The following is a 16,031-nucleotide window of genomic DNA, read 5'->3' on the forward strand; positions in this document are numbered from 1 at the left end:
AAGAAGGATCCTCTGAGCTAGAGAGATCCTCATCAGCAGAGGATATTTCAGTATGCTGTCGGTCAAAACAAATTTCATCAGATTTATGAGAAGTGTAAAAAAAGACCTTTTACGTTTATTTGAAGGCGGAATAGCAGTCATAGCCTTCTCTATGGCTGCAGCAATATAATTATTCATATCTGCAGGAATATCATGTACATTAGACTGTGAAGGTTTAAGTAGATTTATTTGTACTTATAGAAACATTATAAGCATGTAATAATTTCTCATAACAAGTGCCACATATAAGAGCTAAAGAAGTAAGATCAGCTAATTACAATATACACACTTAGCTTAGGTAGATTTGTGTTCAGGCAGCTTAGTTCCTATGGTAACATCAGAGGCAGGATCATTTTGAGACATCTTGCAAAATGTAACAAAAAAATAACATTTAAACAAAATATCCAATTTCCTCAAAATAGCAGTTTCAGGAATGGGAAAAAAATGCTTATGATAAAATTCTTATATAAAAAGAAAAAAACAAAAGCAAACAACATAGCGCTCTAAAAACAAAAAGAGAGCAGAAAGCAAAAGAGGGAGAGACTTAATATAACAAATTTTGGCGCCAAGAATAACGCAAACAAAGATGACGCAAATGCAGAGAAAAAAAAGCTTTGGCGCCAAGGCTAACAAAAAGAAATGACAACTTTGTGTCAACAAAGACGCAAGAAATGATGTGAGACAGGCGCAACCTTTGCGCCAAAAATATTCACCCCAAAAATGAAACAATAAACAGTAGTATTTTGCGTCATTGCAAGCCTAATTTTCCTACAAAAATTTGAAAAAACAAGTTTGAAGTTACAACTAACTGGAACCCCAGGTAAGAACAAATACCTAAATTTCTCCCAAAAACATAAAAACCATGCTGAAACTGTTAGACTGCAAAGAGAAATAACACAGAACTGACTCATGGCAAATATATGCAATATATATTAAATACTTTAAAATATAAAGTGCCAAACATAGCTGAGAGTGTCTTTAAAAAATTATATATACTTACCTGAAGACACTCATCCACATATAGCAGACAGCCAAACCAGTACTGAAACATATCTGCAGAGGTAATGGTAGAGGAGAATAATGTCGATCTGTAAAGGGAGGTGGCAGATGAAACTCCATGACAGAATTTACAGAGAACCTTAGAATAGATTTCCCATAGGTGAAAACATGGCATCATCAGGCAATACTCCCTTCACATCCCTCAGACAAACACTGTACTTTGACAGGAATTGGGCTTCAAAATGCTTAGAAGTGCCTTTCACAGAATAAATCAAGAACAACTTGCTTCAACATCCTCCAACGAAGGCAAAGTTTGTAAAACTAAGGTATGAGTGAGGTGGGAGGTGTAATTATAGGCATTTTGAGGTTTGGGAAACTTTGCCCCCTACTGGTAGGAATGTATATCCCATACGTCACTAGCTCATGGACTCTTGCCGCTTACATGAAATAAAACTAATTGCAAAGCCAAGCATCTCTGCTATTTTCTATATAATAGTTTTGATAGGTAAATAAAAAAGGAAATTTAGGCTTACCTGATAAATTTATTTCTTCTACGATATGACGAGTTCACGGATTTCATCCTTACTTGTGGGATATTAACCTCCTGCTAAGAGGAAGTGGCAAAGAGCACTACAGCAGAGCTGTATATATAGCTCCTCCCTTCCCTCCACCTCCAGTCATTCGACCGAAGTTAGGAAGAGAAAGGAAAAGTCAAAGGTGCAGAGGTGACTGAAGTTTAACTAAAATATAACCTATACCTGTCTTAAAAATGACAGGGTGGGCCGTGGACTCGTCATATCAGGTAAGCATGAATTGCCTTTTCTTCTACAAGATATGACGAGTCCACGGATTTCATCCTTACTTGTGGGATACAATACCAAAGCTACAGGAAATGGATGAAAGGGAGGGACAAGACAAGGACCTAAACGGAAGGCACCACTGCTTGAAGAACCTTTCTCCCAAAACCAGCCTCAGAAGAAGCAAAAGTATCAAATTTATAAAATTTGGAGAAAGTGTGAAGAGACGACCAAGTTGCAGCCTTGCAAATCTGTTCAACAGAAGCATTGTTTTTAAATGCCCATGAGGAAGCCACAGCCCTAGTAGAATGAGCCGTAATTCTTTCAGGAGGCTGCTGTCCAGCAGTCTCATACGCCAGACGTATGATACTCTTCAGCCAAAAAGAAAGAGGTAGCCGTAGCTTTCTGACCCCTACGTTTTCCAGAAAAAACAATGAATAATGAAGATGATTGATGGAAATCCTTAGTCGCCTGCAAGTAAAACTTCAGGACACGGACCACGTCCAAGTTATGCAACATACGCTCCTTATTAGAAGAAGGGTTTGGGCATAATGAAGGAACAACAATTTCCTAATTAATATTCTTATTAGAAACAACCTTAGGAAGGAAACCAGGTTTGGTACGTAAAACCACTTCAGAATTAAGAACTAAATTCAAAGTCCAGGGTGGAGCAATTGGTCTAAACACAGCTTGATTCTGGTCAGAGCCTGACAGAAAGACTGAACATCTGGAACATCTGCCAAACGTTTGTGTAGTAAAATTGACAAAGCAGAGATTTGTCCCTTTAAGGAACTTGCTGATAACCCTTTCTCCAATCCTTCTTGGAGAAAATACAGAATCCTGAGAATCCTAACTCTACTCCATGAGTAGCCCTTGGATTGACACCAAAAAAGATATTTACGCCATATCTTATGATAGATCTTCCTAGTGACAGGCTTACGTGCCTGAATCAAGGTATCAATGATCGAATCAGAGAACCCCCGCTTAGATAAAATCAAGTGTTCAATCTCCAAGCAGTCAGTTGCAGAGAAACTAGATTTGGGTGTTGGAAGGGTCCCTGAATGAACAGGTCTACAGACTATCATGAAAGAAGAAACCTCACCCTTGGGGGATAATTCTTGAATTCCAGCTGGTACCCCTGGGACACGATTTCCAGTGTCAAAGGATCCTGAACATCTCTCACCCAAGCCTGGGCAAAGAAAGAAAGTCTGCCCCCTACTAGTTCCGGCCCGGGGGCGCCCCTTCATGCTGTTTTGGTAGCAGCAGCGGGCTTTTTGGGTTGCTTACCCTTGTTCCAAGCCTGGTTGGGTCTCCAGACGGTCTTGGCCTGAGTAAAATTCCCTTCCTGCTTGGCAGAAAAAGAGGAAGAAGAGGGGACTCCTTTAAAGTTCCGAAAGGAAGAAAATTATTTTGTTTACCCCTCAGTTTAGCAGTTCTATCCTGAGGTAGGAGATGACCCTTACCTCGCGTAATGTCAGAAATGATTTCTTTCAAGTCAGGCCCAAATAGGGTTTTTCCCTTGAAAGGAATGGCCAAAAGCTTTGACTTAGATGACACATCAGCTGACCATTAATTTAACCATAACGCTCTACGCGCTAGAATGGCAAATCCAGCATTCTTAGCCGCCAACTTGGCAATCTGAAAGGCGACATCTGTAATAAAAGAATTAGACAGCTTAAGAGCCTTAATTCTATCCAAGATACCCTCTAAAGGAGTCTCAGTCTTAAGAGACTCTTCTAATGCATCAAACCAGAAGGCTGCCGCAGTAGTAACTGGAACAATGCAGGCCGTCGGTTGCAAAAGGAAACCCTGATGAATAAACAGTTTCTTAAGAAGACCTTCCAATTTCCTATCCATAGGGTCTTTGAAAGCACAACTGTCCTGAATAGGAATAGTTGTACGCTTAGCCAGGGTAGATATAGCTCCCTCCAACTTAGGGACTGTTTGCCAAAAGTCCCTGACGGTGTCGGATATGGGATCCATTTTCTTAAAATTAGGAGAGAGTGAGAACGGGATCCCCGGTCTGTCCCATTCCCTCTTAATAATCTCTGAAATTCTCTTAGGAACCGGAAAAACATCAGTGTAAGCAGGCACCTCTAAGTATTTGTCCATTTTACACAATTTCTCTGGTGGTACCACAATAGGGTCACAGTCATCTAGAGTCGCTAAAACCTCCCGAAGAAACAGGCGGAGGTGTTCAAGCTTAAATCTAAAGGACATGACGTCAGAGTCCGTCTGAGGTAGCACACTTCCCGAATCAGAAAGTTCCCCCTCAGACAGAAGTTCCCTGACCCCAATTCAGATACCTGTGAGGGTACATCGAAAATAGCTAACAAAGCATTAGAGGCCTCAGTATTCACATTGACCTCTGTCCTGCTGCGTTTACCTTTAACACTGGCAACTTAGATAATACCTCTGTAAGGGTAGTTGACATAACTGCAGCCATTTCCTGCAGAGTAAATTAATTAGACGCGGTAGAAGAACCAGACGTCGCTTGTGTGGGCGTTAAAGGTTGTGCCGCTTCGGGAGAATTTGGCGGTTCACCCTGATTCGCCTCAGACTGAGAATCATCCTTAGGCACATTTTCTTTACATAAAATCTGTGCTATATATTGTAAGGCGCTCTCAGTACATGAGGGACAAAAAGTCAGAGGGGGTTCCACAGTGGCATCTAAACACATAGAAGTAGTTTCTTCCTCAGTGTCAGACATGTTAAACAGACTAGCAATAATAACAATAGTCGTTCTTTACTTAAAATATTGAACTCTGAATTCAAATTATAGACAAAAATGAAAATGTAACAAAAAAACTGTACTGCGCCTTTAAATCTTAAAAGCGTAACTATTTTTCTGATATGCTAAAAAAAAAACGAGTTTGTGGCAATAAAATTAATTTACTGTGTCCCAAATACTCTATCTGTATTGCATCCACTTGCTAGGATATGTAACACACAACAAATTAACGATTTTAACAGTTACATATTTATTAACTTAATTTGGCCCCTGCACCACGCCACAGCTCTGCTGTGGCGCCTACCTGCCCCCGGAATACACAGCTGTTGTCAGATAGCCTTAAAGACCCTTCTAAGGCCGATACAATTTAGGCCCCACAGCAGCCCCAGATGCTGCTTCTTATGCGATCCGGATGAAACTGCGCGTCCTGAGGCGCGAAAATAGGCCCCGCCCATCGTGGGCGAAACTCTACTCTGAATAAGACCTGCATGGGTCGCAAGTAACACAAACATGTCGACTGAGAATTCAACCATGGGCCTTAAATAAAAACATTGTAACACTGTACTCTCCCAGCGTCCAGCCCTTGCATAAGCCAAATAAATATTTACATACTTTGGCAATCAGTATAAAGGGATTCCAGGTACACCAAATACTTTCATATAGTGCATACTGCTTACCCCTCCCCATATAGGGACAAAATGTCAGCCTGTTCTGATGCATCAAGTCTCCCCAGAAACAAAAGACTGAACATACCTCAATGCTGCTTGTAGCAAGACACCGTTCTCCACACTGAAGATTTTTCTTACACTACCTTCAGCTGCGCTGTGGGAACCATCATGGATCTTAGATAATGTTTGCCAAGATCATCAACATCAGGGCAAAAAATAAGATGTCTCCACTTCTTTTGGGAAGTAATAGACTGACGATTTCTCCCTGAGAAAAATAGTACTCACTGGCACCATTTTAAAATAAAAAAACTGACTTTACCTCTTCCTATTACTAACACAGGCAAAGAGAATGACTGGGGGTGGAGGGAAGGGAGGATCTATATATACAGCTCTGTTGTGGTGCTCTTTGCCACTTCCTGCTAGCAGGAGGTTAATATCCCACAAGTAAGGATGAAATCCGTGGATTCATCATATCTTGTAGAAGAAAACAAGTTTTCTGTTTAAATGGAGTCATAGCAAAAATGCTAATAGTTCTGGTATTTTGGGCAATTTTTTTTATAAAAATCCCAGAAGTGAAGGGGTTAAAAGTCATTTAAATGTGTGTGAATAAAAAGGGATGGAAAGAAAATGATTATAGCCTATATAAGAACATAATAGTAATCACATAATCAACAAGTGCATAATAAAGATACAATGCACACTTGCTCTGAATTTCAAAATGAGCAGTTTTTTTTTTCTGACAAGTTTCAAATCCCAGACTTGAATATCCTGTGAATTCTTGCACATGCTCAGTAGGAGCTGGTGCCTCAACTTGTGCATGTAAAAATACTGCGCACAATTTAATCATGGAAGTGAATTGGAATTTTTATTTTATTCGCTTTTTTTTTTTTTTTTTTAAATTGCATGCTCAGTCTGAATTACTGGTTTTAAAACCTGTCCTCGGCCTCCCTAACAGGCAAGATGTTGAGGATATCTGAACTAGAAATTATCAGCTGATTAGTAAACAAGGTTATTTTACCACCCTTCACCCAAGGTAATACTAAACATTGTGCCTGTTAGGGAGCCCTGGGGATAGGTTTGAATCACTGAAGGATAATTTGGACTTGACATGAGAGCGAGTCTAAAGATGCAAAGTCACCTTATAAAGACATGATATTTTTATCTAGAATAAAATTTAGTGATCACATGGTGTGATCATCCAGGCCTACCTCTTGTGGAACGGTTGCAGCTGCTGCTCCCACGTGAATTGCATCATATGGACCTTCTTCTGGGTACCCAAGTCTGCCGTCCCCCACTGTGCAAAACACATTAGAGCATCTTTTATAGTAGCTAATTAAACATCAATGTGTTGCTACCTGATCTTGATTTATACCCTTATAACACTTATAGGAGACATGGTTATAACACAAAACCTATAATGATTACTTGTTATTTTGTACACAGTCTTTTGAATCTGACCTACAAATATCTACGGATCAAACCTTAATACAAACAATTAAAACATTGCTACTCAAAATAGTGGCCCAAATGCATCTTGCATTATTACCATCGATTAAAAATCAAGCTATAATGATATTATATATATATATATATATATATATATATATATATATATATATATATATATATATATATATATATATACACACACATACATACATACATACACACACACACATATATATATATACAGGAAGCCCTCAGTTTACGCCGGGGTTAGGTTCCAGAAGGAATGGTTGTAAATCGAAACCGTTGTAAATTGAAACCCAGTTTATAATGTAAGTCAATGGGAAGTGAGGGAGTTAGGTTCCAGGCGCCTCTCAAAATTGACATAAGTAACACTTAATACATTATTTTTAAAGCTTTGAAATGAAGACTTTAAATGTGAAACAGCATTATTAACCTAATAATACAGATTGTATCATCATCAAACTAAGTTTAATAAACAAAAACATTTGCTAAACCGCACCTAATAAAGTTATTGCACAAACACAGACTGTATCATCATCAATCTAAGTTTAATGAACAAAAACAAAATAATCACACAACAGACTGTATCCTCATCAAACTAAGTTTAATGAAGAAAAACATTTTTTACTTGCATTTTTCTGCAGCTAAGGGAAGAGGCTGCTAGATCTTGTTCCTTTAAAAACGGCTCCATTGCTCAGGTCTGGTTATACACTGATTAGCCTGCCTGTGTTTAATCACACAACAGACTGTATCATCAGCAAACTAAGTTTAATGAACAAAAACGTTTTTTTTACTTGCCTTTTTCTGCAAACAGTTCTCTGCATTGAGTCTGCAGCTAAGGGAAGTGGCTGCTAGATCATGTTCCTTTGAAAGCTGATCCATTGATCATGTCTGGCTTGCTTTTCTTTGCATGTGTTTGCTGCAACACAAGCGGACAGCTCCTACTGGCTATTTTAATGTATGCATATGCTAATGCTTTCAATAGCAGTCAATGCTTTTCAATAGCAAAAAAAGGGCGTTATTCTGAAACGGCGCAAATTGAACCGTCGTAAACCAAGGGCCACCTGTATACACACCTTGATTTGTATATTATTTATTTGTTGTTGTTTTTTTAGAGCACTCCTAGCTCTTAATAATGTATACGTTGATGCTATAAGTTTCAGCATCATCTAGAGTTTTTATTTACATTTTTGAAAAAAAGAGCACAATATGGAAGTCGAATGTCAATGGTTTATGAGGAGAAAAAAAAGAAAAACAGAAATAGTAAAGGAATTCATGTTATGCAAGAAAATGGGAAATATTAAAAAGCGGGACAGAGAGGAAAAGGAGTAGGAAACAAAAAGAACAGAAAAAGAAATGAAAAGGAGAAAATAATCAGACTCACCCACAAATTTGATACGGCCAGATGAAATTAAGGTGGCATCGTCCTGTTGGACATTTTTTATGGCATCCTGCACAAGCTGGTCAATGTGCTCAATGCCAACCACCTTTCCAGTGCCTCCGACCTGAGGAAAATAAAAACAGATTGTCATACAAAGGCCAGCTCACTGTCTTATTAGTTATAACTAGGAATGCACCGATACCGATACTAGTATCAGTGCTGATACTGAGCATTTGCAGAAGTACTCGTGCAAAATGCTCCGATAGCTAAACCAATACTGTAATGCTTTTTGGCAGGTGCCTACTCTGCACTGTTACAGCTCTGTGAGGGAGGAACGCAAGGGAGCTTCTGCCCTTAGTGTGCTTCTATCACACTGCTCCCTCGCACGCCTTGTAATGATATCGAGAGCTGGAAATTACATCACGCGGGCCCCAGCATCATTACAAGGCTTGCGAGAGAGCAGTGTGCTGGAAGAGCACTTCTGGGAATGTTACTGGGCTGCCATAGAACTGCTGCGCAGGTTGTACCGCAGAGTCTGCAACAGAGAAAGAAAAGTGATGTACAATTGAGCAGCTACCTACATAAGCACTGAGAGTGATCTGACCACAGCTACAGGACAGACAGATTAGGTAGGCAATATAGCAATGAGAGAATACACATATTTAAATGAGGAATTAAACACCCAATACAAGCTTATATATAAAGGAACATTGTTTCACTAGGGATTCTCTCTCTGCACTTCTTTATTAAAGGGACATAATACTCATATGCTAAATTACTTGAAACAGATGCAGTATAACTAAAAAACTGACAGGAAAATATCACCTGAGCATCTCTATGTAAAAAAGGAAGATATTTTACCTCACAATTTCCTCAGCTCAGCAGAGTAAGTTCTGTGTAAAAAAATATATATGATAAATATGTTGCTCAGCGGACTTCCGGTGGGCGGTGTACCAATAGGGCAGCAATGCACTGAAGCTCTGATACAACTAGTAAGTAAAAGACCTTATTGCAGCCAAAACACTCTGCCATCCACGCCTCTCTTGACAGCTTTGTGTCTGAGAACTATAGTGGATAGAGAAACGAACATCTTCTCTCCCACGGAAGGCATTTTGAAGAAGATTGAAGAGAAGAGATCAGAAGTGAGCGGGAACACACATACCTTGCTATGCACAGACCTCTTGACACTGTTCCAATGAACACCGCTATCCTACCTGAAGATAGCCCGGTACAGAACGTACTCTCTGCCCTAAAATCCCTTCTTTTTCCAGCATTCACTAGACTGGAAACAGCCATGCAACGCCTGTTGACTGAGACGCAGGCTCCTAAGTCGCCATCTTTATTGGCTGAACGCCATCATTTCCCGGAGGCTCGGCACCGAGGAGATGCTAGCCCGACAGACACAGACACTTGCAAGACAAGAGCAGGACAAACAAGAATTGGAAGCTGCTGCAGGGTCTTTTAAAAGAAAAATTGGACCAACTATTGCCTTCGGTAAGCAAGTAACAGAAGGCTTACACCGTGAAACTGCAATTAACCATGGGGGATGGCACCTCTGGCAGAGAGATGGAGACCTGCAAGAAGTGGATATGGCTTCACCCTCCCTACATAGGCGACTCCAAAACTGTCAGCTTACCCTAGTTCATGAGGGACTTTTGCTGTGGACGGCTATCCTAGCCTCAGACACGGTTCTCAACCCAGATTTAGTAGGGAGGTCTCCTGGCAACGCTTCTTATTTTACAATGGCGGCAAAGGACTGCTACGGCTCTCTGGGTCATAATTCTATCTCCTCACCTTGTGGGGGCATTGGCTGAACTAACCAACCGGTCCTATACACTGTTCGCTGGCCACAGCTCCTCCGTGTGTGCTCCTGGGCTGGCAGACAATTAGACCATTTCTGCTGTTTGAAGCCAACGGAACAATGATACCGGAGCATAGCATGGATAAAATATCTTTTAAGGCAAATCACTCTGACAAAGGCGTTAGGCCACCATAGTGCTTTTATATTTGTTCTGTTATTGTTTTGTATTGACTTACTCTTGGCCACTTACCCCATTTTATATTATCTTTTTGTTTTACTACAAGAGACATTGTGGGAGAATACAAGAACAGAATTTGCCACACCTTATAAGGACTCTTAGAACTGCATATTATTGTGTAAAATGTGTACCGATTGAGCTGGGGTTTCATTCCGTAGCAGGTTAACTCCCACGGGGATCATAAATTGAAAGCGGTCTCCTTATTCTGTAGATTCTCTAGCGCAGTCATCTTTCACACGGAGCGCTGGGACTCAGTAAAGTACATCACAATGCTGAACTTAATTTATGTTAAAGCACATACAGTCCTGAAAATTGTTTAATACAGGCAGATAGGGGTGGTATTGCGATACTAGTCTATCTTTTCATGTTTATCAGTTGTTTACCTGGTTCTCTTTGGTTCACATTTGTACGCTCTCTTTCCCATTCTCCCCCTCATATTAGTGTGCAGATCAGCGGTTTTAATGCAGCAGATCAATATGAGTCATAACATTATTCTATTCTCCTTCTCTTGCTGATACAATCTGAGACTTGCAAAAATCAGGTTCACATATGCTCATGAGTTAGCTATAATGTAGGTCGTATGGTATACCTATGTTTATTTTTCAGCACTGTATTTGAGACTACCCTGTGAGTTTGAGTCAGGAAATATGAAGCATAGGCATACATGCTAACAATTACACTGCAACATGCACAATGCTATCCACCCTTGCTTAAAAACATAATTTATGCTTACCTGATAAATTTATTTCTCTTGTAGTGTATCCAGTCCACGGATCATCCATTACTTATGGGATATATTCTCCTTCCCAACAGGAAGTTGCAAGAGTCCACCCACAGCAAAGCTGCTATATAGCTCCTCCCCTAACTGCCATTACCAGTCATTCGACCGAAAACATGCAGAGAAAGGAAAACCATAGGGTGCAGTGGTGACTGTAGTTTAATGGAAAAATTACCTGCCTTAAAGTGACAGGGCGGGCCGTGGACTGGATACACTACAAGAGAAATAAATTTATCAGGTAAGCATAAATTATGTTTTCTCTTGTTAAGTGTATCCAGTCCACGGATCATCCATTACTTATGGGATACCAATACCAAAGCTAAAGTACACGGATGATGGGAGGGACAAGGCAGGTACTTAAACGGAAGTTACCACTGCCTGTAAAAAACCCTTTCTCCCAAAAATAGCCTCCGAAGAAGCAAGGTATCAAATTTGTTAAATTTGAAAAAGTATGAAACGCAGACCAAGACTCCGTCTTGTAATCTGTTCAACAGAAGCCACATTTAAAAAAGGCCCAAGTGAAAACCACAGCTCTAGTAGAATGAGCTGTAATCCCTTCAGGAGGCTGTTGTCCAGCAGTCTCATAAGCTAAATGAATTATGCTTTTTAACCAAAAAGACAGAGAGGTTGCTGAAGTCCTTTGACCTCTCCTCTGTCCAGAATAGACAACAAACAAGGTGAATGTTTGATGAAAATCTGTAGTAGCTTGTAAGTAAAACTTTAAAACACGAACCACGTCCAAATTGTGTAATAGACGTTCCTTCTTTGAAGAAGGATTAGGATACAAGAATGGAACAACAATCTCTTGAGTGATATTCTTGTTAGATACCACCTTAGGTAAAAACCCAGGTTGGCACACAGGACTACCTTATCCGTACGGAGAACCAGATAAGGAGAATCACATTGCAACGCAGATAACTCGGAGACTCTATGAGCCGAGGAAATAGCTACCAAAAAGGAACTTTCCAAGATAGAAGTTTGATATCTATGGAATGAAAAGGTTCAAATGGAACTACTTGAAGAACCTTAAGAACCAGCTTTAAGCTCCATGGCGGAGCAACATTTTTAACCACAGGCTTGGTTCTAACCAAAGCCTCACCAAATGCCTGAACGTCTAGAATACCTGCCAGACGCTTGTGCAAAAGAATAGACAGAGTAGAAATCTGTCCTTTTAAAGAACTAGCTGACAACCCTTTTCTCAAAATCATCTTGGAGAAAAGATAATATCCTGGGAATCCAGACTTTACTCCATGAGTAACCCTTGGATTCATAACAATAAGATATTTACACCATATCTTATGTTAAATTTTCCTAGAGACAGGCTTTTATGCCTGTATTAAGGTATCAATTACTGACTCGGAGAAGCCATGCTTTGATAACATCAAGCGTTCTGTCTCCAGGCAGTCCATCTCAGATTAGTTATATTTAGATGGTTGAAAAGACCCTGAGGTAGAGGGTCCTGTCTCAGAAGCAGAGACCGTGGTGGAAAGGATGACATGTCCACCAGATCTGCATACCAGGTCCTGCGTGGCCACGCAGGCGCTGTCAAAAGCACCAAAGCACTCTCCTGCTTGATCTTGTGCAAACCCCTCCGGAGGGAATTCCCACTCCCCCGGATGAAAAGTCTGACGACTTAGAAAATCTGCCTCCCAGTTCTCAACACCTGGGATAGGGATAGCTTTTAGACAAGAGTGAGTCTCTGTCCAGTGAATTATTTTAAGACTTCTAACATTGCTAGGGAACTTCTGTTCCCCCTTGATGGTTGATGTAAGCCACAGTCGTGATATTGTCCGACTGAAATATGATGTACCTCAGAGTTGCTAACTGAGGCCAAGTCTGAAGAGCATGGAATATCGCTCCCAGTTCCAGAATATTCATTAGAAGGAGGGTCTCCTCCTGAGTCCACTATCCCTGAGCCTTCAGGGAGTTCCAGACTGTATCCCAACCTAAAAGGCTGGCATCTGTTGTAACAATTGTCCCATCTGACCTACGGAAGGTCATACCCTTGGACAGATGGACCCGAGATAGTCACCAGAGAAGAGAATCTCTGGTTTCTTGGTCCGGATTTAACAGGAGAACAAATCTGTGTAATCCCCGTTCCTCTGGCTGAGCATGCATAGTTGCAGTGGTCTGAAATGTAGGCGTGCAAACGGTACTATGTCCCTTGCCGCTACCATTAAGCCGATTACATTCATGTACTGAGCCACCAAAGGGCGCGGATGGAATGAAGAACACGGCAGAAATTTAGAAACTTTGACAACCTGGACTCCGTCAGGTAAATTTTAATTTCTACAAAATCTATCAGAATCCCTAGGAGGGAAACCCTTGATATTGGGGATAGAGAACTCTTTCCTTGTTCACTTTTCACCCATGCGATCTCAGAAATGCCAGTACTACGTCCGTATGAGACTTGGCAACTTGGATGTTTGACGCCTGTATCAGGATGTCGTCTAAATAAGGGGCCACTTCTATGCCCCGCGGCCTAAGGACCGCCATGATCTTTTCCTCCAGTGATATAAGTAATAATCTCCTTCAAACTAGGCCTGAATAGGGTCTGCCCCTTGAAGGGAAGTTAAGTAGCTTATTTATTAAAGTCACGACAGCTGACCATGATATAAGCCATAGCGCTCTGCGCGCCAGTATAGTAAAAAACAGAATTCTTAGCCGTTAGTCTAGTCAAAGGAACAAAGGCATCAGAAAACAAAGGAATTGGCTAGCTTAAGTGCTCTAAGCTTGTCAAATATATTCATCCAATGGAGCCTGTAAAGCCTCATCAAGAGACTCAAACCAGAACGCCGCAGCAGCAGTGACAGGAGCAATGCGTGCAAGGGGCTGCAGGATAAAACCTTGTTGAATAAACATTTTTTATCCATTGGATCTAAAAAAGCACAACAGTCCTCGCCAGAGGTAGTGGTACGCTTAGCTAGAGTAGAAACTCTTCTCTCCACCTTAGGAACTGTCTGCCATAAGTCCCGTGTGGTGGCAACTATTAGAAAACATTCTTCTAAAAAATAGGAGGGGAAGAGAACGGCACACCTGGTCTATCCCATTCCTTATGAAAAATTTTAGTAAACCTCTTTAGGTATTGGAAAAACATAAGTACACACCGGCACTGCATATTATTTATCCAGTCTACACAATTTCTCTGGCACTGCGATTGTACACATTCATTCAGAGCAGCTAAAGCCTCCCTGAGCAACAAGTGGAGGTTCTCAAGAATAAATTTTAAATGTAGAAATATCAGAATCAGGTTAAATCATCTTCCCTGAGTCACAAATATCACCCACAGACTAAGCATATTGTGAGGTAGTATCAGACATGGTTCTTAAAGCGTCTGTATGCTCTATATCTACCCCCAGAGCTGTTTTGCTTTCCTTTAATTTCAGGTAGTCTGACTAATACTGCTGCCAGTGTATTATACACAACCTTTGCCATGTCTTGTAAAATAAACGCTATGGGCGCCATTGATATACTTGGCGCCATTTGAGCGTGAGTCCCTGGAGCGGGAGTCAAAGGGTCTGACACGTGGGGAGAGTTAGTCGGCATAACTTCCCCCTCGACAGAATCCTCTGGTAAAATAAACGCTATGGGTGCCCTTGATGTACTTGGCGCCATTTGAGCGTGAGTCCCTAAAGCGGGAGTCAAAGGGTCTGACACGTGGGGAGAGTTAGTCGGCATAACTTCCCCCTCGACAGAATCCTCTGGTGATAATGTTTTTAAATACAAAAAATTATCTTTATTGTTTAACATGAAATCAGTACATCTGGTACACATTCTAAAATGGGGTTCCACCATGGCTTTAAACATAATAAACACAGAGCCTCCTCTATGTTAGACATGTTAGAACTAATAAAGAGACTAGTAAGCTTGGAAAACACTTTAAATCAAGTTAACAAGCAAATATAACAAACGTTACTGTGCCTTTAAGAGAAACAAATTTTGTCAAAATTTGAAAAACAGTGAAAAAAGGCAGTAAATCAAACGAAATTTTTACAGTACATGTAATAAGTTAACAGAGCATTGCACCCACTTGCAAATGGATGATTAACCCCTTAATGCAAAAAACAGATAAAAAAAAAAAAAACGACATTTTTTTAAACAGACACAACAAAACTGCCACAGCTGAGCTGTGGATTACCTTCCCTATAACTGTTTCTATGCAAAATTTAAGCCAGCCATGTGAAAAAATTAGGCCCCAATAAGTTTTATCACCAAACATATGTTAAAAAACGATTAAACATGCCAGCAAACGGTTTAAAACCCATTCTTATAAGAGTATGTATGTCTATTAATAAGCCTGATCCAGTCGCTATCACTGCATTTAAGGCTTTACTTACATTACTTCGGTATCAGCAGTATTTTCTTAGTCAATTCCATTCCTTAGAAAAATATATTACTGCACATACCTTAGCATATATCTCTATCAATCAGCCTGGTACCAGTCGCTTTCACTGCATTTAAAGGCTGTACTTACATTACTTCGGTATCAGCAGTATTTTCTTAGTCAATTCCATTCCTTAGAAAAATATTTTACTGCACATACCTTATTTGCAGGAAAACCTGCACGCCATTCCCCCTCTGAAGTACCTTACTCCTCAGAATGTGTGAGAACAGCAACTGGATCTTAGTTACGTCTGCTAAGATCATAGAAAAAACGCAGGCAGATTCTTCTTCCAAATACTGCCTGAGATAAACAGCACACTCCGGTGCCATTTAAAAATAACAAACTTTTGATTGAAGAAATAAACTAAGTATAAAAAACCACAGACTCTCACGACCTCCTATCTATGTTGAGACTTGCAAGAGAATGACTGGGAATGGCAGTTAGGGGAGGAGCTATATAGCAGCTTTGCTGTGGGTGGACTCTTGCAACTTCCTGTTGGGAAGGAGAATATATCCCATAAGTAATGGATGATCCGTGGACTGGATACACTTAACAAGAGAAATAATGTATATATTGAATTAGTTTATGTTGTGTATTTATGGGTATTCAAAGTTGTGGGGATGCCACCCTTCAATTACACCATTGTGCTAACCCTTGTGATAGTACTGCATTACACACGCCTGTATAATTAACCTGCTTGGTCACACACAATCATATATTTAACTCCATATAACGATCAGGCATA

At 40.4% G+C, this 16,031-nt stretch overlaps 1 protein-coding gene across 2 annotated transcripts in view; it reads right to left on the reverse strand.

The window, feature by feature from the left end:
- Nucleotides 1–16,031, reverse strand: part of LOC128645123 (protein-L-isoaspartate(D-aspartate) O-methyltransferase) — a 264,743-nt gene that overhangs the window by 47,084 nt on the left and 201,628 nt on the right. For both annotated transcript variants that reach the window (XM_053697890.1, XM_053697889.1), the window contains exons 6-7: nucleotides 8,089–8,209; nucleotides 6,443–6,528 (exon numbers count right to left, since the gene is read on the reverse strand). In XM_053697890.1, coding sequence (XP_053553865.1) covers nucleotides 6,443–6,528; nucleotides 8,089–8,209 — 207 coding nt within the window. The remainder of the gene's footprint in view (nucleotides 1–6,442; nucleotides 6,529–8,088; nucleotides 8,210–16,031) is intronic.

Source organism: Bombina bombina, chromosome 1, assembly GCF_027579735.1.
Source record: "Bombina bombina isolate aBomBom1 chromosome 1, aBomBom1.pri, whole genome shotgun sequence".
In the NCBI taxonomy this organism is placed as follows: Eukaryota; Metazoa; Chordata; class Amphibia; order Anura; family Bombinatoridae; genus Bombina; species Bombina bombina.